The 27,043-nt window shown below is 47.0% G+C and overlaps 1 protein-coding gene across 1 annotated transcript in view; it reads right to left on the bottom strand.

The window, feature by feature from the left end:
* The window catches only part of LOC147442829 (heparanase-like protein 3), a 77,096-nt gene that overhangs the window by 26,733 nt on the left and 23,320 nt on the right, over nt 1-27,043 (bottom strand). Inside the window, exons 2-4 of the mRNA XM_086528847.1 lie at nt 6,080-6,116; nt 5,816-5,999; nt 616-758 (exon numbers count right to left, since the gene is read on the bottom strand). Coding sequence (XP_086384973.1) covers nt 616-758; nt 5,816-5,999; nt 6,080-6,116 — 364 coding nt within the window. The remainder of the gene's footprint in view (nt 1-615; nt 759-5,815; nt 6,000-6,079; nt 6,117-27,043) is intronic.

Raw genomic sequence — 27,043 nt, 5'->3', positions numbered from 1 at the left:
CTGTACGGACAGACCCTGAGGGCGCTAGCTTTTGGAACCAGATGCTTTTAGGATCTGATGCTTTTCATGTAAACTACTTTTGGTAGGCCAAGGGCCTTTAAATACGAACTGTGGGCTCTCTCTCTAGCTTTCTACCACGTGAAAATGCAGAGCAAAGCTATAGTGTTGAAGCATATAAAGAAAAATACCGAAAGTGTCGCCATTGTTTGGGGCCAGTGCTCTCTTGGGATGGAACTCCGCCACTCCGTGTCTCGTGTGTCGTGTTTCTCTTTTGGTTCAGTCTGTTCTTTTCTATTGGCACATGGTGCTATCCCGTTACACAAACCCCGAGTGGTGACTGACCAGTAGGGTTGGGAAGTAGTGACTCGAGGTGGTGGTGATGGGGAAACGGGAGCGGGAGTTGCCTGATCACCAAGTGGGTAAATGATACAGTAATGGGCGGCAATGGGAAAGCAGTGAGTCTCTCTCTCTCTCTCTCTCTCTCTCTCTCTCTCTCTCTCTCTCTCTCTCTCTCTCTCTCTCTCTCTCTCTCTCTCTCTCACACACACACACACACACACACACACACGCAAACGTTAAAAGAGAAACTAATCCAAAATTCACATTAAGTAGTACCAAATTCCCAAGCGCTGATTTTATATCCCTGGTCATGAGTGTACTTGATGAAGTTGCGTGAATTTGTAGAATTCCAAGGCCCCAAGGAGCTATAATGTCCTCTTCTTCCATACAAAGCATTAAGCCCAAACACCACTTGCGCACTGCATAAAAAGAAAAAAATCTCTCTCTCTCTCTCTCTCTCTCTCTCTCTCTCTCTCTCTCTCTCTCTCTCTCTCTCTCTCTCTCTCTCTCTCTCTCTCTCTCTCTCTCACACACACACACACACACACACACACACAAAGTGCTGATATGTCAAGCAACTAAAGAATGGAGCCAACCTATAGATCCCGGCCGAGGGGCCTAAGCCCTAAAAAGAAGCAACAAAAGAAGTAAAAGTTCCACCAACCTTACACACTTACCTGCATAAAGGCTGATGGTGTTATACAGAATCCCGGATTTCACACTACCATGCAGACGTGGCAGTTGTACGAATTTCCGCAATTTCGGTTGACAGTGCCACGTGGCAGTTGTACGGATTTCCGCAAAACGCATTGCTTGTTTTTGGGCGCCAGCTTTTGAGCCAGTTGCTTTTGAGTTCCAAAATTTTCATGTAAACTGCTTTTCAAGGCCAAGGGCCTTTCAATAAGTGCAAAGGGCTCAGTCTTTGGCACTCTTCTGGATGAAGGTGCAGAGCGCGAGTACCAGCATTGTACTGAGTTCAAGTAATATAAAGAATTATTGAAAGGGGCGCCAAGGTTTGGGGCAAGTACTCTCTAGGGTGGAATTCCGCTACTCCATGTCGCATGTGCTCTTTCTCTTAAAGTTCAATTGTTGTTGAAGTGCTAAAAGTCTGTTCACTCTGGTCTTTTCCGTTGACACGTGGTGCTCTCTCGTGACAGTGGTATCAGAGCTTCAGGAAAGTGCTTTTCTGATAGCATACCGGTCCACCAAAGAGTAGACGGAGCAAATCGGCGCTTCCAAAGTCTACTTGAATTTTATTTGAAGAATCTTCGTGCCCTGACCTGGACCTATTAGCCACTCCCACCCTTACGTCATCGTGCATCGGGCGCGCTCCCGTCTGCACCGCTCTGTCTTCACCACTCTGTTTTATAGGGCATAAGCCATAAAGAACCCAAGACATGGCGTTCATGGATTCAACAGATCACTTGCAATTTCTCCTCGCCGAGCTTCGCGACATTCTTTCGCGGCATACTCAGCAGAATCTTCCGATGCTGCAAAGTTTTCAACAGGTTTTGAATTACATGTTACCCCCTCTGATGCCCAAGGTGGTACCTCCTCCTCCGGCACCAAAAAGTACGAAAGCTTCCAACCGGCAACCTTCCCAGCCGTCTGTTCCAATCGGGGGGGTCTTCAGGAATATGGTGTAGCCATCTGACCCTGATCCTGTGCAACCGCTTTTGCCATAGCCGTTGCCCCCACGACCACTGCCACCAGGTTACAATAGTTGGAGCCCATATGGATACCCTTATTATCTGTACCCGGGATACGCGCCTTACCAACCAAAAGATTTCAAGGATGGCGGCACGACTATCAATTTTTTCACTTTTTCCGGGGTAAAAGATCAAAAGAAAGCATTGCAGTTCCTAGAGCAATTCGACAACATCTATGCTTTGGGGAACTATACAGAAGTATCCAAGATTTTTCGAGCAGCGGGATTTCTTAAAGATAATGTGATCCAATGGTGGAGTTCAATCGCGACACAACCGCATGCTCCAAGGACCTTGCAAGCTTTCAAGTCAGTTTTTGCACGTAGTTATACGACTTCTCTCTTTGAAGTCCGGATTTTGGCAGAGTGGGGCAACTTGAAAATGCTTGCCACAGAAACCATGAACGACTATGGTTTAACCAAAGGTTTCTCGATGTGTACCTTCCGGTGTCCTTTAGGTTCATTCCCTTGGAGGCCCAATGTGAGCGATACACCATTAAGTTACCATCACCATTGCAAGAATATTGCCTATCCAAGCAAGTCTCAACTATGCAAGAGCTCATAGACCATGCCGCGGTCGGCTACAATTGATGAAGGGAAAGTTGGAGTTTTCCATAGAACTAACTCCAGCCACCAACCAAACCTCTCAGCAACAACGAACAAATTCTCGGAAGTCTCGTAAAACCCAACCTCAAAGGCCTCGTTTGACACAACGTTAATGAGAAAGCCTTTCACAAGAAGCCCGATGCTTCGAATGTTTACAAACAGGGCATACATTCACTACATGTCCCGAGCGAGCCTCATGTCTATAGAGCAACGTTCTGCTCCCACGACAGAACGATCCTCAAGGCCACCTCCAGTTAAGAGAGCTAGACCCACTATTGGACTAGTCCCTAATATCTATGGCATATGCCTTGAAAGTACAAATGAATTATGTCGTGCATATGACAAAGTCAACGGCTTGAAAGCCCTTATTTTCTTTGACCCGGAAGCTACAGAGAAATTTATCCATCCAGAATTCTTGAAGCAGATGCACTTTGATTATGATGCAGAGGGTGGAGAAGTAGAAGTCGAGCTAGCCACGGGGCAAACCCAGAAAGTGGTAACGCTCATTGGTGCTCTTCCATTGACTATGCAAGATTATAATGGAAAAGCCAATTTCCACATTATGAAGTTGGGCAATTGCGACGTTCTCTTCGGCATGCCTTTGCACGACAAGAATGATGCGATTCGCCACATCCGGAACCGAACCATTTCCCTGATGCAAAAGGATAAGTTAGTCATCCTCAAAGTTCGGCTGTCCAAATAAAAACCTAAATGAATTTTTGAGTTGTTTTGTAGTTAGATACTTTTACACTGTGTTTGAGGAAGTATTGTTTGAAATTTGTTTGAAATGGATGGTATTTGTTTTAAACCTGGCTTGGTGCCGATTTGAATTGTTTGACTCTGGTTTTAAATACTGGTTTCATTGATTGGTAATTTACTCCCGGGTGGAGTAGTGAGAAATGTTGTTTTGGTATTGTTTGAACCTCGGAACGACGCAGAAGGGATGTCGAGGAGCGTTTTGTTGTATGCTAGAAAACCTCCAAACGTTGCAGACGGGATGTCTGGGGAGCGTTTGGTTGTACCAGTCTTCAGAACTCATGGCCGAGACCTTTTTAGGTTATTTGCGAGGGGAGTGACGAGGTAGCTGTTGAGTAGCTTTTCACCACAGACCGTCTGTCTCGGGGGAGTGCTCAGCGGCGTTGTTCGTTGTGTCTTGTAACATGCATATGTGAGCATTTGTGCTGCATTCTGATGTGCCAATCACTAAATATTCCTTATTGGATGAGATACTTTTGGGAAGCCAACGACCCAGGATATCAAGAGCTCCAAACTGGAACGAGACTCCTTTTTGGATGAGATTTTTCTTGGAGCCAACGACCCAGGATATCAAGAGCTCCAAATTGGAATGAGACTCCTTATTGGATAAGATTCTTTTGGAAGCCATTGACCCAGGATATCAAGAGCTTTGATTTGGAATGAAAATTTTAATTGTCCCTCGGAAGAACTTTTTAAGCTAACTTGTGTTGTTTTGCAGATATGTTGTTATCCCGGACGATTACTCTCTTTCAATAAGGGGGAATGCCACAAATTTCTGATGTGTCAAATCACTAAAGGACCGAGCCAACCTGCAGTCCCGGGCGAGGGGTCTAAGCCCTAAAAAGAAGCAACAGAAGAAGTAAAAGTTCCACCAACCTTACATACTCACCTGCGTAAAGGCTGACGATGTGGCAAAGCTACACGGAATTCCGGATTTCACGTTGACATGCTGACGTGGCAGCTATACGGATTTTCGCAATTTCCACTGATAGTGCCACATGAATGGCAGTACGGATTTCCGCAAAACACACTGCTTGATGTTCAGCCGTGCTATGTGTGAGGGCCTGCTTGAGACTTGGAGTTTGTCTACTATTGTGTCTATCCTAAAGGCAGGAGACCCTATGGAGACTGGGAACTACCGCACTATTATCATCAGTCACACATTAGCACGGTCATACGCATCCATTCTTGAGCAACAATTGAGCATAGTATACTAGCAACACGACAGGCAAGTTTAAGGAGGGGTTTCTCTACTCTTCATCACATCCTGACTCTACGAGCCATTATTGAGGAGGGTAGGTCACATTGGAAAAGGATATATTGTACCTTTGTGCACTTCCGCAAAGCTTTTGATACACTACCTAGACCTAGACTAATGCGGCAACTGCACGTCATGGGAGTACCCACATAGCTCATTTGGGGGATTATGGCTTTATATAGATCAGTTGCGGGGCAGGTACGCACTCCCGAGGGGATTTCTACCTCCACTATTGGAGTGAAGTAGGGATGCTCGCTATCTCCTACTTTGTTTGGTATGTATGTCCATGAGGCCTCTGATTACATTACGAGACTAGGGGGTAGAGGAGCACAACTATCAGGGACATGGATCCCACTATTGTTATATGCTGATAATATTGTGTTGATTTCTCACTCCCCAAAGGGAATGCAACGCCACTTGAATGCCTTACATGTGTTTGCGGAGGATAGTGGATTGTCTGTCAACCTTGGTAAAACCAAGGTTATGGTGTTTAACACCACACTGCACACTGCAGTGGGTCAGGAAGTCATCTCCCACATTTACCTATGGGCAGGAGATTGTGGAGTATACAGATGCATATACTTATCTGGGAGTAGTTTTAAGTGGGCCGGTTTTTTCGCTGAGAAGAGCAACAGAGACTAGATTGACCAGATCCTATGCAGCTGTAGCATGGATAGTGTGTCGGGCTCTCTACGATGGGTGCTCCTCAGTGCAATGTGCGTGACATCTCACTCGAACAGAACGAAAACACAGGAAACAATAGATAACTGTAAATCGACACAGAGACACAGCAGCAGACTAGGACATATGGACTCGACTATCTCAGAGAAACCAGTACAAACTCTGGCATGGCAGCACACTCAGCTCCTACCCAGAACTCACGGGTACAATGGGGGTGTCGAGGCTCAGATGTGCAGGGATGGTGCAGACGTGCTTTGTATAGACTCACTACCCTAGACGACGACGCTGGACCATGTATGAAGAAGGTGATAATGATGACCCATTAAGCTCATTTAAAAAATACCTGTGTTTAGGTTTTAAAACAATGATTAAACTTGCTCGAGAAAAGGTTTGGTATTGAAAAAAGTATGAATGGAAAACCAACCACATTTACCAAGAACCAAATGACAAGAGTGTATAGAAAGTCATACCCCACAGATTGAAAAAATATATTGAGCTCATCCCATCTCCCCATGGGCAAACAACCCCCGTTGAACCCAAACAAGCGGCTGCTATCCACTGAAAATGGCTTGCACTCTTTTATAAGATCCCCAATGTCATACAAAATCCTGTCTTGCAGCGACCCCCCCAAACGAAGCTTCAAAGGCGAGAATGCTGCATCCACATTATCATTTGGAGTAAATAAAGCACATAACCGATTTATCACCATAATATTTCTGTGCTATTTAGTTTACCTTTGATAGCATGTTGCAAAACTGGACTAGAAAGATCCTGCACATAAAGTTCAATAAGAATGAATGTCAGCAGCTCTCTCTCTCTCTCTCTCTCTCTCTCTCTCTCTCTCTCTCTCTCTCTCTCTCTCTCTCTCTCTCTCTCTCTCTCAACATAGCTGAAATTCTGTTTCTTGGACCCCCCCTGGAGCGCCCAAGAATGGTGCCTACCCCAAGGGGAACTAAGAACTGTTACATAATGTCACAAGATAGTGACGTGGCAAGGTTCCTAGGAGGGTTAGGAACCTCTGCCAACCTTGGCCAACCTGGGAGTCACCGGCCGAGGGGCCTAAAACCTAAAAAGGATATTGCATAAAGCTTGTACTGACATGCCCGCGTTTTGCATAGGTTGCTGTTGGCGTGGTAGGATGGGCGTAAAATACTTAAAGCCACTTTCAATTGTAACAAACTTGGACACCCCAAGTTAAGATTCTACCGCGACACAGCAGAGATTCACTTCAAAACAGTTCACAAAGACGACAGGGCCCGGCGTAGTTCCGTGCCAAGAGGTATTGGCCCCAAAGACTGGCACGCCTTTCGGTATTTGTTTTTATATTAATTATTGTGCAAAGTACAAGAGAGTCCGTGAGTACTCACTCTCAGACTCTGCGTCCAAATGCTCTGAGGAGTGAGTCCCAAAGGACTTATTTATTCGTACAAGGGATGCCCAAAAGCGGAGCCCCAAAATTTAAACTCAAAAGCTTCTCAAACTCAAAAGCAACCGTAACCAAAAGCTGCTAAAACAGCCAGCGTAATTTCCGAAAATCCGTACGTACTGCCAAGTAAGCAAGTCAGCACGTTTTGCAAAAATCTTCCACGTCAATAGTCAGCGCAAATTACGAGCGTCCGTAAACCTTGCCACGTCAGCCTGTCGGTGCATTTCACGGGATTGCTCAAGGGTGGGTGGGTGTGTCCAGGGGCCTGCCACGTCACTAGTTTGTGACTACCCCCCTCTTGAAAGAATTGTAATCACCCTCGATTACACCCGCAAAACAGACAGAGGCCATAAAGTGTCTTAGTAGACACTGACTGTTAGTATCGACACACTAGACACAACACATCTAGCACTTGTACAAGACGACAAGTCACATCACCGGACATCACTTGACATCACAGGACATCACATGACAAATTCATTCCAAATCTCAGACCATGACCAATCAGCAACGTATTTGTTAGGTGCAGCGGAATGAATGTTGTATTTTCTCAAGATTAGTGATCTTTATCGCTCAAGGTTCCTTTTAGTTCTTAGGGAAAGAGAGAGCTTTCCGTCTTGTAGAGTGTTGTGGTCACGAACAAAGTGAGTGGATACTGTGCGTGCAAATGAATGAGATTGAGAGAAGGAGAGAGAAGAGATACGACACCAAGAGGTTGTAAAACCCTCCTCCGAAGGCCCCACTCTCGTCGGCGAGAGTGGTCTACTTTGATTGCACAAAGGTGTACAATGCGTATGCAATGGACTGAGGCAATGGGACTATGCCGGTGACGACGACGGCTAAGGCTGAATTCTGGGATCTTCTACATGCTGAATTTCTTGGACTGTTTCAAGGCTGAAAATGGACTGTTTTGGCTGCGTTTTTTTGGTTGAAGATGGGGAAACAATCTGCAACCGGGTTGGGCTAATCGGCTACTGAGTCATGGCTGAATTCTGCGTTTTCTTCATGGCTGAAAATGATGGTCTTTGGTCGGGCTGAATTGATGATCAAAACGCTGATGCTAAGTCTCCTTATGGTTGCGTTTTGCTGCTCTTAATGAAGGCTGAAAAACGCTGTCTCTGCAGTGCCTTTCCATGCTGAGAAAACGCTAAAATGCCAGCAGATCCTAGCGTTAGTAATTTCTGGAAAAAAACGCTGAGGTTACAGAGTTAAAAACGCTGCATGGCTGATGTGTCTATAGGGGGAAAAACGCCAGGAACTGATGGTTGATGGCGATGGGTCATAAGGGGGGTACTGCTGAGAAGTTGCCTGTTGAGCGGGAAGCTCCTGCTGCCTCTTCTGCTAGAAAGTGTGAACTTTGGTTTGCTTATATATTAACTTAGCAAAATTGCCCTACCTACTTTTGTAGGAAAGTCACTTAAAAATAATAAGTGAAAAATCCCAATAAATAGGAAAATAGGCTAAATGCACTGGAAAATTCCCCTAACTGATGCTAATGGATTCTGATGGGAATTCCGATGATCATGCTGTGTGCAACCGGAGGATATGCATGTACACTAAGTGACTGGGCATGCACGGTCTACGAATAGACTCACAAAAGTGCCAGATCATTGCTAATCTAACTTGATCGGACTGACTGAACCCTGCTGTGGTGTAGCTTGTCCCCGGACACATAGGGTTGGGATGTGTCACGTGACATCCCCTCCTTTTCAAAGTGAGGTACTGGTACCGAACTGTATGGTGTCGAAGGAGATCGCCAACAGCATCCGGAATCATGGAAGGGACTCTTCGCCGGCCCACTCTGATGTGTGGGTCGTGCGGTACTTGAACTTCATAAAGGTCTGCAACGCTTGCTTCTTTGGGCCGCGCCGAAAGCGACACAAAGTTTTCTGAATCTCCTTTCTTACTTCAACTTCGTCGAGAGTCGTGCTTCTTCCATCTTCAAGAATCTCCATGGCTGAAAATTCCTGAAACAATCTCCAACACAAAACCATGAACATACCCATTCCATGTAAAGTGAAGGGAAAAAATCTTGTCTTTGCTAAAGACTGTGCATGCAATGTAGACAAACATAGAGACGGAGTGACAACCCGTTCATCAAACACATGCAAACAATGAGATCGAATCTTTTCTATTTGATCAAAATCATTCAACTGTGGCAAATCATAATGGAAATGCCCATGTTTGGTACTCATACTGTCATGTGCTCTTTCTGAAACTGTGTCATGCCAAGGAAGAGACATGGAATGCGACTTCCTTACATACAAACCTTTCAACTTTTCATGAACGATCCGCATACATTCGTGCTCATCCATGAGAGAAACGTGCTCAACATACAATATGTCATGCCTAGGAAAAGGGATCACATAACGATGCTGACCAAAATACAGGAAACGATCACGAATGAAACATTTGAACAATGCGTGCGTATCAATCATGAGAACACATAATACTTCCTATGAGGGTTCTTTGGACCAAGGCTCGAGAGCCAAGATCGGTTCGTCCTGAATGATCGAATCTTCCTGTGGGGGTACTTTGGACCTCGACTCGAAAGCCAAGATCAAATCTTCGTGACTGATCGAATTTACAACGAGGTTAGCTTCGCTAGAAAAAGCATCCACTAACACATCATCTTTGTGAACAATCACATCTTCTTCATGCAACTCATCATACTTGTGAGAAATCACATCTTGATCATGCAAATCATCATGCTTGTGAGAAATCACATCTTGATCATGCAAATCATCATACTTGTCATTGTCATCCAAATCATTATGCAAATCATTGGCATCCAAATCATCATGCTTATCATTGTGCTTCAAATCATCATGCAAGTCATTGTCAATCAAATCACCATCATGCTTCACACAATCATGCAAATCCTGTGGGTCATGCTTTGGAGAAGAAGAGACTGAGAGAGTCTCCTTTTCCAAATCTTGTGCGAACTGCGCCTGCACAATAGAAAAGAGTCGCAAGAACTCTTTCATGTGTTGGTCGCTCTTTTCTTTGAGGGCTTTGTTCTGGCGATCAAAATCTGCTTGTCTTGCTTTGCTCTCGCGCGCTATGGCTGCCATTCTTTCTTGGTACTTACGCTCGATGGCTGCCATGTCTTCTTCGTAGGCTTTTCTGTCTGCTTCTCTTTCTTGTTCCAACTCCTCCATAGGAGTTAGTGCAATCTTTGTCGTAGATGGGGAAGGGTCGGAAAAACCTCCTGGTGGGGAAAATTCTTCTTCGCCTCTCTCATGCTAATCCCTTCCAAGCGAAGTATCCATTCCGCTTCGAGTGATGACCATTCTGCAATCGTGGGTTCTTGTGGGTTCTTAAGTTCACGAGGAACTTGGGTTCTTGAGGGTCTTGAGGTTCTTGAGGTCCTTGATTCGTGAGAATCTTGGGTTCTTGAGGTTCTTGAGTCTTGAGGGTCTTGGGTTCTTGAGGTTTTCTTTCGCTTGCAAATCGCGTTGGAGAAGGATCTTCTTTTCACCCGAGTTTTACTCCTTTCTGCGGGCGCACCCCTTGGCGGCCTTGAGCTCACACCAAGGTTGCTTTTTCCCACCTCACGTCGATTGGCCGGCCGCTAAGTGCACGGTCCGCTCTCAATGAGTGAAAAGAGACACAAGGGGAGGCTGGACAAGCCCTTCTTTCTTGGGATTCCTGTCACTCTTCAACAAACCACGATTAGGAATAGCCATGCCCAAGTAAACTTGGGTTCGTGCGATTGCAACAAGAAAAAAAATTTCTTGTGGTTCTTGTGGTTCTTTCCTTGAGTAATGTAGAACACTTCCAAAGCTCTGATACCAATGTTAGGTGCAGCGGAATGAATGTTGTATTTTCTCAAGATTAGTGATCTTTATCTCTCAAGGTTCCTTTTAGTTCTTAGGGAAAGAGAGAGCTTTCCGTCTTGTAGAGTGTTGTGGTCACGAACAAAGTGAGTGGATACTGTGCGTGCAAATGAATGAGACTGAGAGAAGGAGAGAGAAGAGATACAACACCGAGAGGTTGTAAAACCCTCCTCCGAAGGCCCCACTCTCGTCGGCGAGAGTGGTCTACTTTGATTGCACAAAGGTGTACAATGCGTATGCAATGGACTGAGGCAATGGGACCATTCCGGTGACGACGACGGCTAAGGCTGAATTCTGGGATCTTCTAGATGCTGAATTTCTTGGACTGTTTCAAGGCTGAAAATGGACTGTTTTGGCTGCGTTTCTTTGGTTGAAAATGGGGAAACAATCTGCAACCGGGTTGGGCTAATCGGCTACTGAGTCATGGCTGAATTCTGCGTTTTCTTCATGGCTGAAAATGATGGTCTTTGGTCGGGCTGAATTGATGATCAAAACGCTGATGCTAAGTCTCCTTATTGCTGCGTTTTGCTGCTCTTAATGAAGGCTGAAAAACGCTGTCTCTGCAGTGCCTTTCCATGCTGAGAAAACGCTAAAATGCCAGTAGATCCTAGTGTTAGTAATTTCTGGAAAAAAACGCTGAGGTTACAGAGTTAAAAACGCTGCATGGCTGATGTGTCTGTAGGGGGAAAAACGCCAGGAACTGATGGTTGATGGCGATCGGTCATAAGGGGGGTACTGCTGAGAAGTTGCCTGTTGAGCGGGAAGCTCCTGCTGCCTCTTCTGCCAGAAAGTGTGAACTTTGGTTTGCTTATATATTAACTTAGCAAAATTGCCCTACCTACTTTTGTAGGAAAGTCACTTAAAAATAATAAGTGAAAAATCCCAATAAATAGGAAAATAGGCTAAATGCACTGGAAAATTCCCCTAACTGATGCTAATGGATTCTGATGGGAATTCCGATGATCATGCTGTGTGCAACCGGAGGATATGCATCTACAGTAAGTCACTGGGCATGCACGGTCTACGAATAGACTCACCAAAGTGCCAGATCACTGCTAATCTAACTTGATCGGACTGACTGAACCCTGCTGTGGTGTAGCTTGTCCACGGACACATAGGGTTGGGATGTGTCACGTGACAGTATTTAGTAATCCCATCTAGATCCATTCCGGACCTCGCGGATGCCCAATTAACTAATCCTTATTGCAATCGTGTCTATAGAGATTTATGAGACCGAAATGCTGCAGTCATTTCGTCTTTCAGTTCCTGCACTCAAACAAGTTGAGTAAAAATCAATGATTTTCATTTTCGGGAATTCCAATTATAAAGTCATACAGCAGAATACTACTCAGCCCTTTAGTATCCCTGAAACCCAAAGGGGACATCAGTGACTCTATTCAAAATCGGGGTAATCTGTTGACAAAGGAGTGGAGTGACTCCTCTCTTGTACAAACCCGCTGCACTAGATTCACCCTCGCTGAAGTCGGGGTTCTATCGCACTAGACTATGCTAAACCGAATGCTTCAAGGTAAAGTTCCAAAATCTGAGGAGTATCTGCTAGGTCCTCCTCCATTCAATTCGCATCCAATGCAGGATAGTTCTTGAACTTAACCAAGAACCGCCTAATCACTTTACCTGTTATCTTTCTGTCCTTGTGTGCCAAAATCTGTTATGCAACAAGTATCTCCTCGCTTTCCTCCATTTCGGGCTGCTCATCTGGCTCCCCATCATCGAGCACATCGCCTTTAAAAGGCTTCAATAGACTCACATGAAATACATTGTGAATCTTCCAAGTATCGGGCAACTTCAGTCTAAAGGAGACATCATTTATCTTTGCTTTTATCTGGAAAGGACCATAATACCTCATGCTAAGCTTTGGAAAAAGCAGCTCCTTTCCCTTGTTCTTTCTTAGGCGTGTCTTCTCAAACATAAGAGCACCCAATCGTCTTCCTTTAATTTCAAATCTCGTCGATGTCGATCTGTTGCCTTCTTGTGTCGTTCTTGAGATTTCGCTAAAGCCTCCCGGATCTTGGCAAAAGCTGTGTCCAAGTCTCTCGTGTACTGGTCGGCTTCCAAAATCTTACCTTTCGTACTAAGAAGGGTGGAACCTTCGGAGCACCTTCAATGATCTCAAATGGTGCCTTCCCGTCGAACAGTGTATCATGTTATTGTAGGCAAATTCCACCAAGGGTAAAATAATTTCTCATTGAGTCTTCAGAAATGTAAGACTTCAATAAATCCAGAACAACGGAATTTGCAATCTCAGATTGCCCATCTGTTTGCGGGTGGAATGATGACAAGAACTCCAACCGTGTGTCAATGTTCTCCCAAATATCCCTCCAAAACAAACTCGTGAATCGGGGATCTCTGTCCGAGACTATTGTCTCACGCATGCCATGTAGTCTGAAAATGTGTGCAATGAACAGTCTGCTAAATGATCCGGATTGACTTTTTTCTTCACTGGAATGAAGTGAGCTTGCTTGCTAAATCTAACGATAACAATCAAAATGCCCTCATGCCCACTTTGTGTCTTCGGGAGATCAAAAATGAAATCCATTGCAATACTTTGCTAGGGGCGGGTGGGAATGGCTAAAGGCTTTAGCAATCCCTGTGCCTTATGCTTGTCAAACTTGACCTTCTCGCATACTAGACAACTGCGTACAGAGACGTCTACATCTTTCTTGAGTCTTGGCCAAAAGAAGTAACGCTCCACACCTTTCAAGGTGGTGTCGATCCCACGATAACCTGTAAAAGGTGGACAATGGCACTCAGTCAGAACTTTTTCCCTCAACGACTGTGTAACGCACAAAATTGTTTTCTTCATCAAGTAGCCATCCCATATGGAATATCCCGCTACTACCTCCCCATTCTGTATTCGAGTGAATACATCGGAAAAATCTGGATATGTGCCATGATCAACCATGTCCTCAAAGCTTCTATGATGAATTGCGGAAATAGCCAAGACTAGCGGCTTCCAAGACAAAGCATCTGCCACCAAGTTTTTCTCTCCCTGAACATGGACAATCTGGAAGTCAAACTGTGACAAGATGTTAGCCCACCGCATCTGCTTTTCCAAAAGCTGCTTCTGTGACAAGAAGTAGCGTAAACTCTGATGATCAGCGAAGATTGTAAAATCGGCTCCAAGTAGATAATGTCGCCACTGAGTAGTAAGAGCATGGATCACTGCCAAAAGCTCTTTCTCATAAATCTGTGCTGTCAATTCTCGCCTCGAAAACAATCGCCTTTCATAGGCGATCACATGGCCTTCTTGCATTAAGACCACTCCAAGACTACAACCACAAGCATCACAATATACTTCAAATGACTTTGCAAATCCGGCAAAGTCAATACCGGTCCAGTAGTCAATTTCTCTTTCAGTGTCTGAAAGGCAGTCACCTTTGTGGGTCCCCACGAGAAAGGAACTCCTTCCTGTGTCAAAAAGTGCAAAGGGGAAGCTACCTCTGCAAACTTTCGAATGAACCGCCGGTAGTAAGAATACAAGCCCAAGAAGCTTCTAACTTCATGAACATTCTTCAAATCGGGCCAATCACTTATAGTCTCAATCTTGGCCGGGTCCATCTGTACTCCTTCTGCTGAGACAACGTGTCCCAAAAAGTGCATCTCTAGCAATTAGCATTGATAACTAACTTGTGATCTCGCAATGCTTGAAAGACATGTAGCAAATGGTGTCTGTGCTTTGATTCATCCTTAGAGAAGACTATAATGTCATCAAAGAAAGTGCCGACAAATGATCTATACTCTCTGAAAATCCTATCCATCATTCAGTTGAAAGTCATCATTTAGTTGAAAGTTGCTAGAGCATTGGTTAAGGCCAAAAGGCATCACCAAAAATTCATACAAACTGAAGCTCGTCAGAAAGGCCGTCTTGTAGACTATCTTCTGGAGCGATTCGGATCTGATGATATCTGCTTTTCAAATCAATCCTGCTGAAACAATAGGATCCCTGAAGTCTGTCAAGAATATCATCGATCCTTGGAATCGGAAATCTGTTCTTGATGGTGATTTTATTGAGAGCTCTGTAATCAATGCACATTCTCCAAGATCCATCTTTCTTTAATACCAACAACACCGGAGAGCAGTAGGGTGAAGACCCTTTTCTAGAAAGTCTTTCACTTGGTTAATGATCTCTTCATTCGAGGCTCGGCTAACACGGTAAGGTGGCCAGTTCTGTGGTGTGATCCTCAGGACCAGATGGGGACAACTCACCTGGCAGGCCCTCAGGCCCTCAGAGAAACAATCAGCATGTGTGTGGAGAAAATCTTGGCGTTCTTTATCAAGTTCAAACATGCTCGTTCTGTGTTCATCATTTAACTCTTCCAAGTAGATCAAGTGAACAAAGAGACTGGATTTCATTAATTTGGAAATGGCCGAAGCCGATACCATAGGGACGGACTTGCCCTTCAGTTTTACATCAAGTACAATTTTTTGGCCCTTTTCATTCGTTAAAGTTGCATTCTTTGCCCAAGAATCGACCACGGCGTTGTTCTTATGGTACCAAGGGACCCCTAAGAGGACGTCCCAACCTTCCAAGGGCATTATGTAGAAGTCTTCGTGCCCTAAATACCCCTGATAATGCAACCGAAGTTTGCCAATGACAGGTGTAATGGCTATGTCCGCTAGAACTACCTCTAATGGTGGTCCCATCCTGTCGAGTGTAGTCTCGAGCCGCGCCGCCAATTCAAGTGAAATGAAGTTGGCCTTGGCTCTTCCATTGAAGAAAATCAGGGCTTCTTCATCTTTCACTTTGCCCCAAGCTCGGCAAAGTTCTATATTTTCATCAATTAGGCTTGGGTCAGTACCCATGCAATCTGGTACCACTCTTGCTTTCATCTTGCCTTTTCTACCACGTTCCTCTGTTGCTCTAGAACTCTCTGGCCTATCTTTAGTCTGTTCTTGCAGTGCCTTTTTGGGGCACTTTGGAGATGTGCCCATGTTCCCCGCAACCAAAACACTTCCCTCTCTGATATAATTGGCCCTCTCTCGAAGAGTGAGCCAGGGTGCTGTATCCTTATCCTTCTTTTCTTGGGAACTCTTTTTCATTGTTAGAGGTATGTCGGGTTCTCTGAGTCAGAATATCGTCAGTGGGGTAAGTCAAATTTCCCGAACCCGTTCCACATGACCCATTAATTCTTGAATAGAATTTGACTTTTGTTCAAGGCAGTAGTCTCAGATCTCTGTAGGGAGTCCGCAACAAATCACCACTCAATCTGTTCCTTAAAAGAGACCTTTTTGAATGAAGAGGTTGGTAGAAAAGAGTCCCAAAATCTCTCGCAATAAGCGTCCAAAGAATCTCCCTTGGTCATTCGAAGATGGTTCCAAGCTATTCGTATATCCCGTTCGTACTCTCGGTTCAGCCAAGAAGAAATAAAGAGCCTTTTGAATTTCAACCACTTGGCTGGAGCTTCCTTCCTCAGAAGGAGAGTGGACCACCATGTTCGAGCATTTTCTTTAAGACAAGATGCAGCCCTCCTAATCTCAGAGTGCTCGGAGTAATGCCCTCTAGAGAAGGATATGTCAAACGGCTGGATGAAGGCCAAAGCCCTCGGAGCATCTCGAAACCCAAAAAAGCATTCAAATTTAATCGATTGTCCACCTTCTTTGAATTCTTTTGCTTTCTTGCTTTTGTCTTTGAGGAAGTCATATTGTTTGGCTCTATAAAAATGCTTCTTCTTTGCATAAAACATATGGTCATGAGAGTCCAAATTGTCAGAGGATGACTACTCTGCAGAGCTGTCAGAAACTGGGCAAAATCTGGGTTTCTTTGCCCTTTCTGAAGCTTTGCTTTTTGCTTTGCTTTTTGCCTTTTCTGTCCTCCTCGCTCGAGTCAGAAGAGCTAGAAGAACTGTCAAAAGAAGAGGAAGAAGAAAAACTGGATAATCCTTCAAAGCGTACACGCTTCTTCTGCTTTCTTGCAGATGCAAAAGAAGATTGACGGCCCAAATAACCAGGGTAGTCGGTCCACTTCTTGCACTTTTTCACTTGCTTTTTGGATTGATTGTTCGCGTCCAAAAGCCGACTGATTTGAGTCTGAACCACCTGTTGAAGTTCTTGTTCTGTAAACATCCTCGGAGGAGGAAGTTTCTTGATTACCGGTTTAATGGGTGGTTCGGTAGCTTTCTGCCATTCAATGTGCACTTCAACAATGGATTGCTGAGACAAAAATTTTGCAAACTAAGGGTCCTTTGCAAATTTAATCATCTGCTTCGTGCACTCATCAACCTGCTGTTGACGTTCCATCTCTTGAAGTTCGTACTGAGTAGGCCGAGGTGGCCCATACTCTTCCTCTGTTAATTCGGTTGAATCTTCTTCGTGATCTCCTCCCGCATCAGCAAATGCAAAAGAAGTCGACTGATTCTTTTCGGAATCCACAAGTGTCGTGAGAAAAGGATCGGATTTCCAAGGTAGCCACATTCTTATCAGTGCTACTCTGTGCTCGCTGCTGTTGTTTCTCCCCCGACACCCCGTGCTCACCATGCCCCCCGCTCCCCTCATGTTCTTGCGCACCTTGCCCATGCCCCGCCGCTGCCCAGCCCTACCTGCTGTCCGCCCGTCCCCCGTCGCTACCCGTTGCCTGCCCGTTTGCACACTGCCTCTAGTCCTTCGCCTCTCCAATCTTGCTTGATGGACCTGGACAGCACCCTCGACGTGCTCGGTCAAACAGGACGTTCTCCGTTCGTCGACGCTTCTCCGCCTTTTCTTGACAATAGCAGACACAGATGGAGGCTCAAGCTCCGCCACGGAGAGAATCCAATGAAGTCCCCTCGCTCGACCCTGCTAAGACCACCATTTGACTTGCTCTCTCACCGACAAAGCAAGCGAGCCTAGCCGCAGAGGTGGAACGCCTGCAGGCAACTTCCGTCATCTGCAAGATTCTCGGTACCAAACTGAGCAGAGGAGAGCTGCGCGATCTTCTCCAGGCCCGCCTCCTCGCAGAGGTGGGCAAGATCTTGGATGTTCAGGTCCTCGAACGCGGCTACTATCAGATAGAGTTCAAGACCTCCGAGATGGCGTCCAAGGTCATCGCGATGAGCCCCTTGACCATCCGAGCAGTTCGCATCCACTTTCGACAGTGGAGGCATGGTTTTGACCCAGTTTCAAATGTTCTGGTAGAGAAGGCAGACCTTCCCATCTCCGTCTGCTTTCTTGGTTTGAGGAGGGAGTGTCCATGATAGGCTCAGAGATTGGGACTGTCCTGGAGACACCTCGCACGGTAGCCTCAGTAGCTGACAAGGTGGCCGGTATCCCCTCAGTACGTGTTCTGGTTAGGGACACCCACACTCTCCTGAAGGTCATCCTACTTCCTCTGGTGAGTGGGGGTTGGTTCCGACGGAGCATGGAGTATTCGGGCCTCCCGAATCAGTGTTTCATTTGTCGACAGATGGGCCATCTTGCGAAGGCTGGAATTTTATTTGAAGTATCCTTGGGTCCCGACCCTAGACTTACTAGTCACTCCCACCCTTACTTCATTGCGCATCGGGTGCGCTCCCGTATTCACCGCTCATGTCTTACAGTGCATAAGCCAAAAAGATCACTTGCAAAGAAGGATCCAAGATTTGTTTCGAGTCACTGTTTTTCTCAGAGGTAGTGCCATGCAAATGTTGATGTTTATAGCTACCAAGCCGCACACTCCAAGGACTTGGCAAGCTTTCAAGAAAAAAAATATTGCCCAAAGTTATATGGTTTTTAACATCTTCCTTTGGAGTGCAACTTATGGCACAAGATTTGTTTCGAGTCACTGTTTTTCTCAGAGGTAGTGCCATGCAAATGTTGATGTTTATAGCTACCAAGCCGCACACTCCAAGGACTTGGCAAGCTTTCAAGAAAAAAAATATTGCCCAAAGTTATATGGTTTTTCACATCTTCCTTTGGAGTGCAACTTCTGGCAGAGAGGGGTATGTTGAAATGCTTGCCACGGACACCCTAGCAGATTATAACTTGAAATTTCTCGACGTCTCTCAGTAGATGTCTCTTCTCGAGTTGATAACCTTGGAGGTTTGGTACGATTGCTATCTTGGGACTACCATCGCCGCCAAAGAAACACTGTCTGTCCAAGAGCTGATGGACCATGCTGTGCTTGGCTACGACCTTATGGAATGAACCTAACCCTAATTTTTAATGCAGGTTCCAGGATGGAAAGTCACTCGACTTTTTGAGCTCGGCTAATGTCGGGATTGCTTTTTAAGTTTGAATTTTGTTTGAGAACTTGTTTGGTGATCTTGTTTGAAACGAATGGTATCTGTATTGAACCTGTTTTGATGCCGATTTAATACTAGTTTCATTGGTGATTTCATTCCCGGGTGGAGAAGTGAGAAATACTATTTTGGTATTGTTTGAACCTCGGAACGACGCAGGCTGATGCTTGGTGAGCGTTCCGTTGTATGCTAGAAAACCTACGAACAACGGAACGCTCCCCAAGCTGGGAGTCCTGGGCCGCATAACCTAAAAAGGTCCGGGCAGGGAGATATAGAGGCCTTTTACAACCAAACGCTCCCCAGACCGCAGCCTGCGGCGTTTGGAGGTGCTGAGAGTAACCGCTACTCAGACTTCTTAATACTCCTCCCGCATAACCATCTAGGTCTGGGGGCCGGGAGTCACAACAACAATTATTTTACCTCGGAACGCTCCAGGCCCGGACCTTGTTAGGTTATGCGGGAGGAGTGTTCATCGGCGACTTTATGTTTCTATGTCTTGTAACATGCATATATGAGAATTTGTGTTGCATTGTGATGTGCCAACCACTGAATATTCCTAATTGGATGAGATTACCTGGGTATGTGATTTTAGTGCATCAAGACACCCGTGGAAGATGAGTGCGATCTCGATGTGATGGCTAATTTTACTACGCCGGAATATCAAGAGCTCCGATCTGGACGAAAGGAGAAGCCAACTCCTTGATCAAATGAGCCGAAAGGAGAAGCTAACTCCTTAACAAAAAGAGCAAACTGATTGTCCCTCGGAATGTCCTTGGGAATGACCCTCTGAAATTTCTTGAGCTAACTTGAGTTGTTTTGCAGATATGTTGTAATCGCGGACGATTACTCTCTTTCAAGAAGGGGAGATGTCACAAATTGCTGACGTGTCAAAGCCCTAAAGAATGGAGCCAACTTGCAGATGCCGACCGAGGGGCCTAAACCCTAAGTAAAGAGGCAGAAGAAGCAGAAGATGAACCCGCAATTCACGCTGGCCTGCTGACGTGGCAGATTGTACGGATTTCAGAAAATTGCGCTGACATGATGATGTGGCAGACTGTACAGATTTCTGCGTTTTTACGCTGACTGCTGACGTGGCAGTTGTACGGAATTCCGTGATTTACGTTGGAAGATTTTTGGCATTGCTTTTGGGCCAGAAGCTTTTGAGTTTGAAGGCTTTTTATGTAAAACTGCTTTTGGGGCCTAGGGCCTTTAAATATGTGCTAAGGGCTCATTCTCTGGCATGCTTTTTGGAGAAGGTGCGGAGTCTGGAGTACCGGCTTGTACTCTGTTGATGTAATATAAAGAAATACCGAAAGGGGCGCCAAGGTTTGGAGCCAATACTCTCTGGGGTGGAATTCCGCCACTCCGTGTCGCGTGTCGTCTCTCTCTTTCAGTTCAGTTGTTATTGAAGTGCTAAAAGTCTGCTTCGTCTGTTCTTTTCTATTGGCACGTGGTGCCTGTCTTGTGACACCAAGTTTTTTATAGTGGTATCAGAGCATGGCCGATGTCGCTTCTACCGGGAAATCCGATCCTTTTTTTTTCCGAGAAAAAGATCCTTCTATTTGTTAATGGAACTGCCCATAGGGCTACAACCACCTCTATAAGAGAGGGCTACAACAATCATGATGGGGAGACTCTCCCAATGAAAAAACAACATATGTACAATGAGGCTAAATCAAGAGATGGGAGGAGAGAAAAGCCAGACAGGTGGACGGTAGTGCCATCCGAGCACACCCTAGACCATGGTCAAAAAAGGCCCAGGACGCCAGAGTCGAAGGAAAGCCTTTCTACGCTCCGGCATGCGGTCAGAGCTACCCTGGAGTCTCTCGAACTCTCCTCTGAGAGTATGGATCAGCTCTAGCCAAAGATCCTGAACAATCTCTGCTGGTTGTACAGGACGAGCCTCAAAGATGCGGAAGCAGTGGGCCCACCAGATGAATCAGAGTGTCAGGCCACAGATGAGCTCCCAACACTCCTCTCTCTCGCTGCACCACTCCTGTGGAGTAAGCTCTGTAGCAGGCTGGAGTGTAGGTCGACCCCCCTACATCGCTATCATCCTGCTGGTGGAGGATAGCTCAAACTGAAGTGCCGGGCCCGTGAGAGTGGACCAAGCAGCTGCCCCCCAAGTGTACTGCCGAGCTGTGGAAAGAGAGGACATAAAACGAAGAACACGAAGCCAAACCTACTGTGGCAAAGGACAGTCCCAAAGACAGTGACACTAACTCTCCACAAGATGGTCACAAGCTTCACATACGGCCGGGAGACCACTATGTACAAGCCAACTCCCAACTGTTGTAGCTCGGTGTGCAACCAGCCACTGGAACAAAGTGACTCGCCTCGGCTGTCTGGAGTCCCACAACCTCTCCCAAAAAGCTGCCAAGAACTCAGTTGTGAGACCCTCCTCTTGCCAATGAGGTGTTGCAGCAGGACGAGCCTCTCTCTCCACTGCCAGTATGTGACGTCCCAGTCGAACAGTGTACATAAAGAAAGGGACACCTAGATGGTCTGCTGAGGAGAAAGGGTCCCTCCAAAGCCACTCTCCAGGATCCCACTGTACTTGTGCCAGTGGATCCCAAGCCCACAGTCTCCAGTGGCCAGTCTCAAGAGTTGTTGGGTCAGGATCTATGACACAAGTCCTCCCACAGATGCCCACCACTCGGATCCTCTGAAAACAGCACTCTGTCACCTGTGGGGCCTCTACTGCAACTCGATGTAAGCGTCCCTCACCCTATAGCTCGAAAAACAGGGAGGGTACAGTCTCTGAGCAAGCCCGAACTAAGTTGAGAACCTCCAGTTGCGTGAAGGCCCCCATCCATCTGGGCATTGCTGACTCGAGAGATGTGAGCCACTCAGCTGGTACTGCCTCTGAGATGTCCTGACACATGCTCTGCACCCCTCTCATGCCCTGCAGGCTGGATGCCCTGAAGTGCCTCTGACAAGCCTGAAAACTGTAGCCAGTCACCTAAAGTGCGTGTTGCACCCTCTGCCATGGGACCTCAGGAAACATGAGGCCGACTACCAACCAAGTGGCCTCTCTGAGTGCTAACCATGCGGTTCCAAACAAGGGGCTGTCTCAGGCACTCCTCCGTGCAAGTAGGCTGACACTCCTCCAGGCCTCTTCGTAGTTGCTCCCAGGATTGGAGAAGACTCACAGCAAAGCGATCCTCTAGTCTCTTGCTCAAGCCAACTCTGCGCATATCTGCGAAAATCCATCTGATCGAAGGTTGCCAGGGGCCTCCAGCCTGAGGCACCCTGGCACTAAGCTGTTGAAGCAGGACTCCTTCCAGGGCTCCTCTCCTAGAAGAAGTCCTCCAACGATAAACTTCCCAAGAAAGGCTCTACTCTACTGTGTTGGGTCTATGATCCCGAACCCTCCCTGAGAACAAATAAGAATGATGACCTACCATGCCACTTTGGCCCGGACTATCTGAGTGTCATGCCTTGACCAAAGGAAGTTCCTGATCAGCCTCTCTACCTGGCTGATGCAAGAACTCGAGATCCAACAAGAAGTGATGTACCACACAGTAGCCAACAACACCTGGTTGGCCACTACAACTCTGTCTGCCAGAGAAAGTCGTGCAGAGCTCCAATGTAACAACTTCCTCCTGATGGACAGGAGGAGGGGAGCAATCTGCTGCTCGGGAGACAAGTCCAAGCCAACTTGACAGCCCAAGTATCGAACTGCAGTCCCTGGGGGAATCCACCTGAAACCCTCACCTGGCATCCAATCAGGCATAGGAGCACTACCAGCCGAGAAAGCCACTGTCTTTCTCCAGTTGATCAGTGTGCCTGATGCACAACAAAAAGTATCAAGAGCCTGCTCACACCTGTGAAGGTTGGCCTCCTGGCCATCCAAGTACAAGGCTGAGTCGTCTGCAAACTCAGCATCCAGTAGCTCGTCTCCCTTAATAGGGAGCGCTAAGCACATAAACCAACCCACTGTGAAACCAAAAACCTGCTCATCGCCTCAACATAGAACAGAAAGAGGAAGGGGGCAAGAGGGCAGACCTGTCTGACTGAACGTGTGAGCATGAAACGATCACCCCTACCTCCTAAAAAACGTACCTGGCTGTGTGCCCGTCTGTACAAAGTTGACACACCTCTGATCCAAGCATCTGAGAAGCCCATCCTGCGTAAAGTGCCCTCCAAAAAGTCCTAGTCAACTCTATCGTAGGCCTTCTCAAAATCGACAAGAAGTATCACTAGATCCTCACCAAGGAGCCGCGCGAGGACAGAAGCCTCTCAAAAAGGAAAGATGTTGTCAAGGATACTATGCTCCTTGACAAAACCTGTCTGTGTCCCATGTATAATGCTCTCTAGAAGTGGCTGAATCCTCAAACTCAGAGCCTTAGCAAGAATTTTGTAGGATGAGTTGAGGATGGTGATGGGTCGCCACTGTCGAATCTCATCCAAGGAGCCACCCTCCTTGGGAATGAGGTAAATCAGGCCCTCACTCATACTGTCAGGCATCTCCCCTGTGTGCAGGATGTACTGAAAAGCGTTGCAAAGGTCTAAGCCACGCAAGTCCCAGTACTCCAAGAAAAACCTGGGAGTCAAACTATCCTCACCTGGACAGCTACCACGGGGGAGTGCTCTAAGAGCCGCATGTAGCTCCTCTAGCTGAAGAGGTAGCTCAAGCCTCTAGCGCAATGCATCCTGACGCTTTGACTGAGGCTCTGCAGACAGTAGATCATGGTAGAAGTCAGTAGCAACTGCACGCATGTCCTCTGTCTCTAAAGCAACTGACCCGTCAGGCCTCCTCAACTAGCTGACCTCGGCATGCGTATGCCGGGGTCCCACTGCCTCAAGAAAGCGCATGTCACTCTGTCACCCACCTGGGACCACTGAGATGCCTGTCGATGAAAAGCAAACTCATGGCGCCTCTCCTCTGTGTTGACGAGCTCCTGGCGAGCCTGTTGTAGCTGCTCCTCCAACCAAGGACTGTCTGGATGCTGCTCTTGCATCCTCTGCAAGGAAGCAACGCCCTGTCGGAGACACTGCTCCTCCTCTCTCGCTGCAGCCAGGCGAGCCGAAAACTCCTAAAGAAAGAGTTTACTAAGCTGAGCAAGTCCTAAGGCCACTCTCTGTCAGCAGGAGAATCCTACATGTCTAAGTTCTCTCTCCAAAGAGCCTCCAATCGCTCTCCGAGCGCAGAGTCCAGCAAGACCCTCTCAGGGGTGCGTAGCATCATGCTCCCCCTCCTCTGCCTATCAGTCACTGTGAGGATCACTGGTGCATGGTCCGAAAAGGAAGTCCCAGCCAGAATGCCAACTGTCCCATCCAAGTCATAGAAGTGCTCACTAGTGTAGAAGCGATCTATTCGAGATAGATTCACACCTCCCACTTTGCGGTCTGAACAAGAGAAGGCCAGGCTGTTTGGCGGCCTCACAAAGCTAGAATGCTGCCACACATCTGAAACCCGCAGTCATATAAAACCTCTCCTAAGCTACCAACTCAACTCCATGCACAATAGTATGGCTACCACCAATCCTGTCAGAGGGGTCCTCCAACATGTTGAAGTCACCTCTGTACCATTGCTCTGCCTGCGGCAGTAGAGATTCAACAATTCGAGACCAAAACTCTGCACGTACAATCGTCACATTGGACGCATAGATGTTGAGGAAGCCCACGAGACAACCCTAAACCTGCATAGTGATCCACTGAGCCCTGCCTGGCACAATAATCCCTTTGTCCACAATGGCATGCTGCAAAGAATCCGCAATAGTCATACATACCCCGCCCTGGATGCCTCCAGGTCCAAATGCAGCTGACCAAAAAGTCTCATATCGCCCACGCAAAAACTGATCACAACGTCTAATGCGGCTCTCACACAGATGATGCTCTTGTAGCATAAGAAGGTCAATCTCTCCTCCCACAAGGCATCGCTAAAGCTCCTGATGCAGTCGGCCCCTCATTGACGCTGAAACTGGGGCCCACCTAATCCCTATACGTTCCATGAGATGATCCTCATGGGGAGCGGGAGAGAACTGATGCTGCAGCAGTAGCTAACCGTGCTATCTTCGAGGCAGGCTTGGTTGGGGAGTAATCCACATCCGAGCATCCTCGAGATAGGCGTGACTGTAAAGAGTGTCTAGCCCAAGCCCAAGTAGACCGAGCGGTGCGTAAAGCAACCTCCTCTGTCTAGGAGTCCTCATGTATGTGTACATAACATGGCGGGCTCTGCATGTCAACAAAGAAGTGAACCACAATGTGTCTACATCCTGTTGCGTCTGGAGGTGTCACAGAAAACTTGGCCAACGGCCAAAGAGTCTGAAGCAAGTCTGTAACCCCTAGGTCTTTCATGTGATGAGAGAACTCTAGCGCCTGTGTTTGCAGCAACTCCAACACTGAGTCTATAGTCCACTCAACCTGGTCCCTGCCGCATAGGGAAAAAGAGAAGCCAACCGTTGAGTCCAAGGCCTCTATCCCCCTAGCTGCAAGGAACAGTACATGAACTATGAAGCAGGCTGCCTCAAGGTCTGGTGAGGGGTCGCCGAGAAACCATGTAAAGTCATAGGCAAAGAAATCCCAATGGCGAGGAATGTCGAAGCTCGTTAGACAACGAGGAACTGCTGCAAAGGGAGACATCTGCACCAGAAGAGGGGGTCGCAAGAAAGGCTGTCCCTCTCTCGCCAATTGACTCGTGGCAAAGGCGCTGCCGAGAGATCTCCTAGCAGCCGAGGAAGGCCCTGCCCCCTGAGATGGCTGCGAGACTGAAGCAGGAGGAGATGAGGGAGCAAGGGGAGAAGGGGGCGAACTTGGGGGGAGGAGGGGCTGTCGAGGGTGAGGCTGAGGTGGAGGCTGGAGCAGGGACCTCGTCTTGCTGAAGAGGGTCAAATCGGTTCCCCTATGGGAACCCACTGCTGCTGGACAGGAGCCTGAGGACCACTCAAAGTGCCAGGCTGGCGCGGTGGCCCCTGTCGACTTCGACCGCGAACCTATTGTCAGCCCTCCTCCGCTTAAGCCCCAGTCTCGGAGGGTGGCTCTGCGTGCATACTCTGTGACTCTGCTTGCTGCTGCTGGCCAACCCTTGAGAGCTGGGGCTGGGGCTTGTGGTGTCTCTTGTTTGCTCTGTCTGCTCTTTTGTAGGACCGGCATGCTTTCAAAAAAGTACACGCCTGATGCTCTGATAGCACTTTCACAAGAAGGGCACCACTTGCCAATAGAAAATAACAGACCGAGCAAATTTTTAGCACTTCAATAACAACTGAACGGAAAGAGAGAGACAACACGCAACACAGAAGGGTGGAATTCCACACCCCAGAGAGTATTGGCTCCAAACCTTGGCGCCCCTTTCAGTATTTCTTTATATTACATCAACACAATACAAGCCGGTACTCCAGACTCTGCACCTTCTCCAAAAAGCATGCCAGAGAATGAGCCCTTAGCACATATTTAAAGGCCCTACGCCCCAAAAGCAGTTTTACATGAAAAGCCTTCAAACTCAAAAGCTTCTGGTCCAAAAACAATGCCAAAAAGCTTCCGGCGTAAATCACAGAATTTCGTACAACTGCCACGTCGGCAGTCAGCGCAAAACACGGAAATCCGTACAATCTGCCACGTCATCATGTCAGTGCAATTTTTGGAAATCCGTACAATCTACCACGTCAATAGGCCAACGTGAATTGCGGGTTCATCTTCTGCTGCTTTTGCCTCTTCACTTAGGGTTTAGGCCCCTCGGCCGGCATCTGTAAGTTGGCTCCATTGTTTAGGGCTTTGACACGTCAGCAATTTGTGACACTTGGACACCCCAAGTCAAGATTCTACCGCGACACAGTAGAGATTCACTTCAAAATAGTTCACAAAGACGACACAGCTTGGAGTAGTTTCGTGCCAAGAGGTATTGGCCCCAAAGACTGGCGCCCCTTTTGGTATTTGTTTTTTATATTAATCTGTGTGCAAAGTACAAGAGAGTCCACGAGTACTCACTCTCAGACTCTGCTTCCAGATGCTCTGAGGAGTGAGTCCCAAAGGACTTATTTATTCTTACAAAGGGTGCCCAAAAAGTAGAGCCCCAAAAGTTAAACTCAAAAGCTTCTCAAACTCAAAAGTAATTGTAACCAAAAGCTGCTAAAACAACTAGTGTAATTTCCAAAAATCCGTACGTACTGCCACATCAGCAAGTCAGCGTGTTTTGTGAAAATCTCCACGTCAACAGTCAGCACAAATTACAGACTGTCGTACACCTTCCCACGTCAACCTGTCGGCACATTTCACGGG

Source organism: Adiantum capillus-veneris, chromosome 14 (assembly GCF_014529385.1).
Source record: "Adiantum capillus-veneris isolate H3 chromosome 14, ASM1452938v2, whole genome shotgun sequence".
NCBI classification, from domain to species: Eukaryota; Viridiplantae; Streptophyta; class Polypodiopsida; order Polypodiales; family Pteridaceae; genus Adiantum; species Adiantum capillus-veneris.
This window is presented reverse-complemented; position numbering and strand designations above follow the sequence as displayed.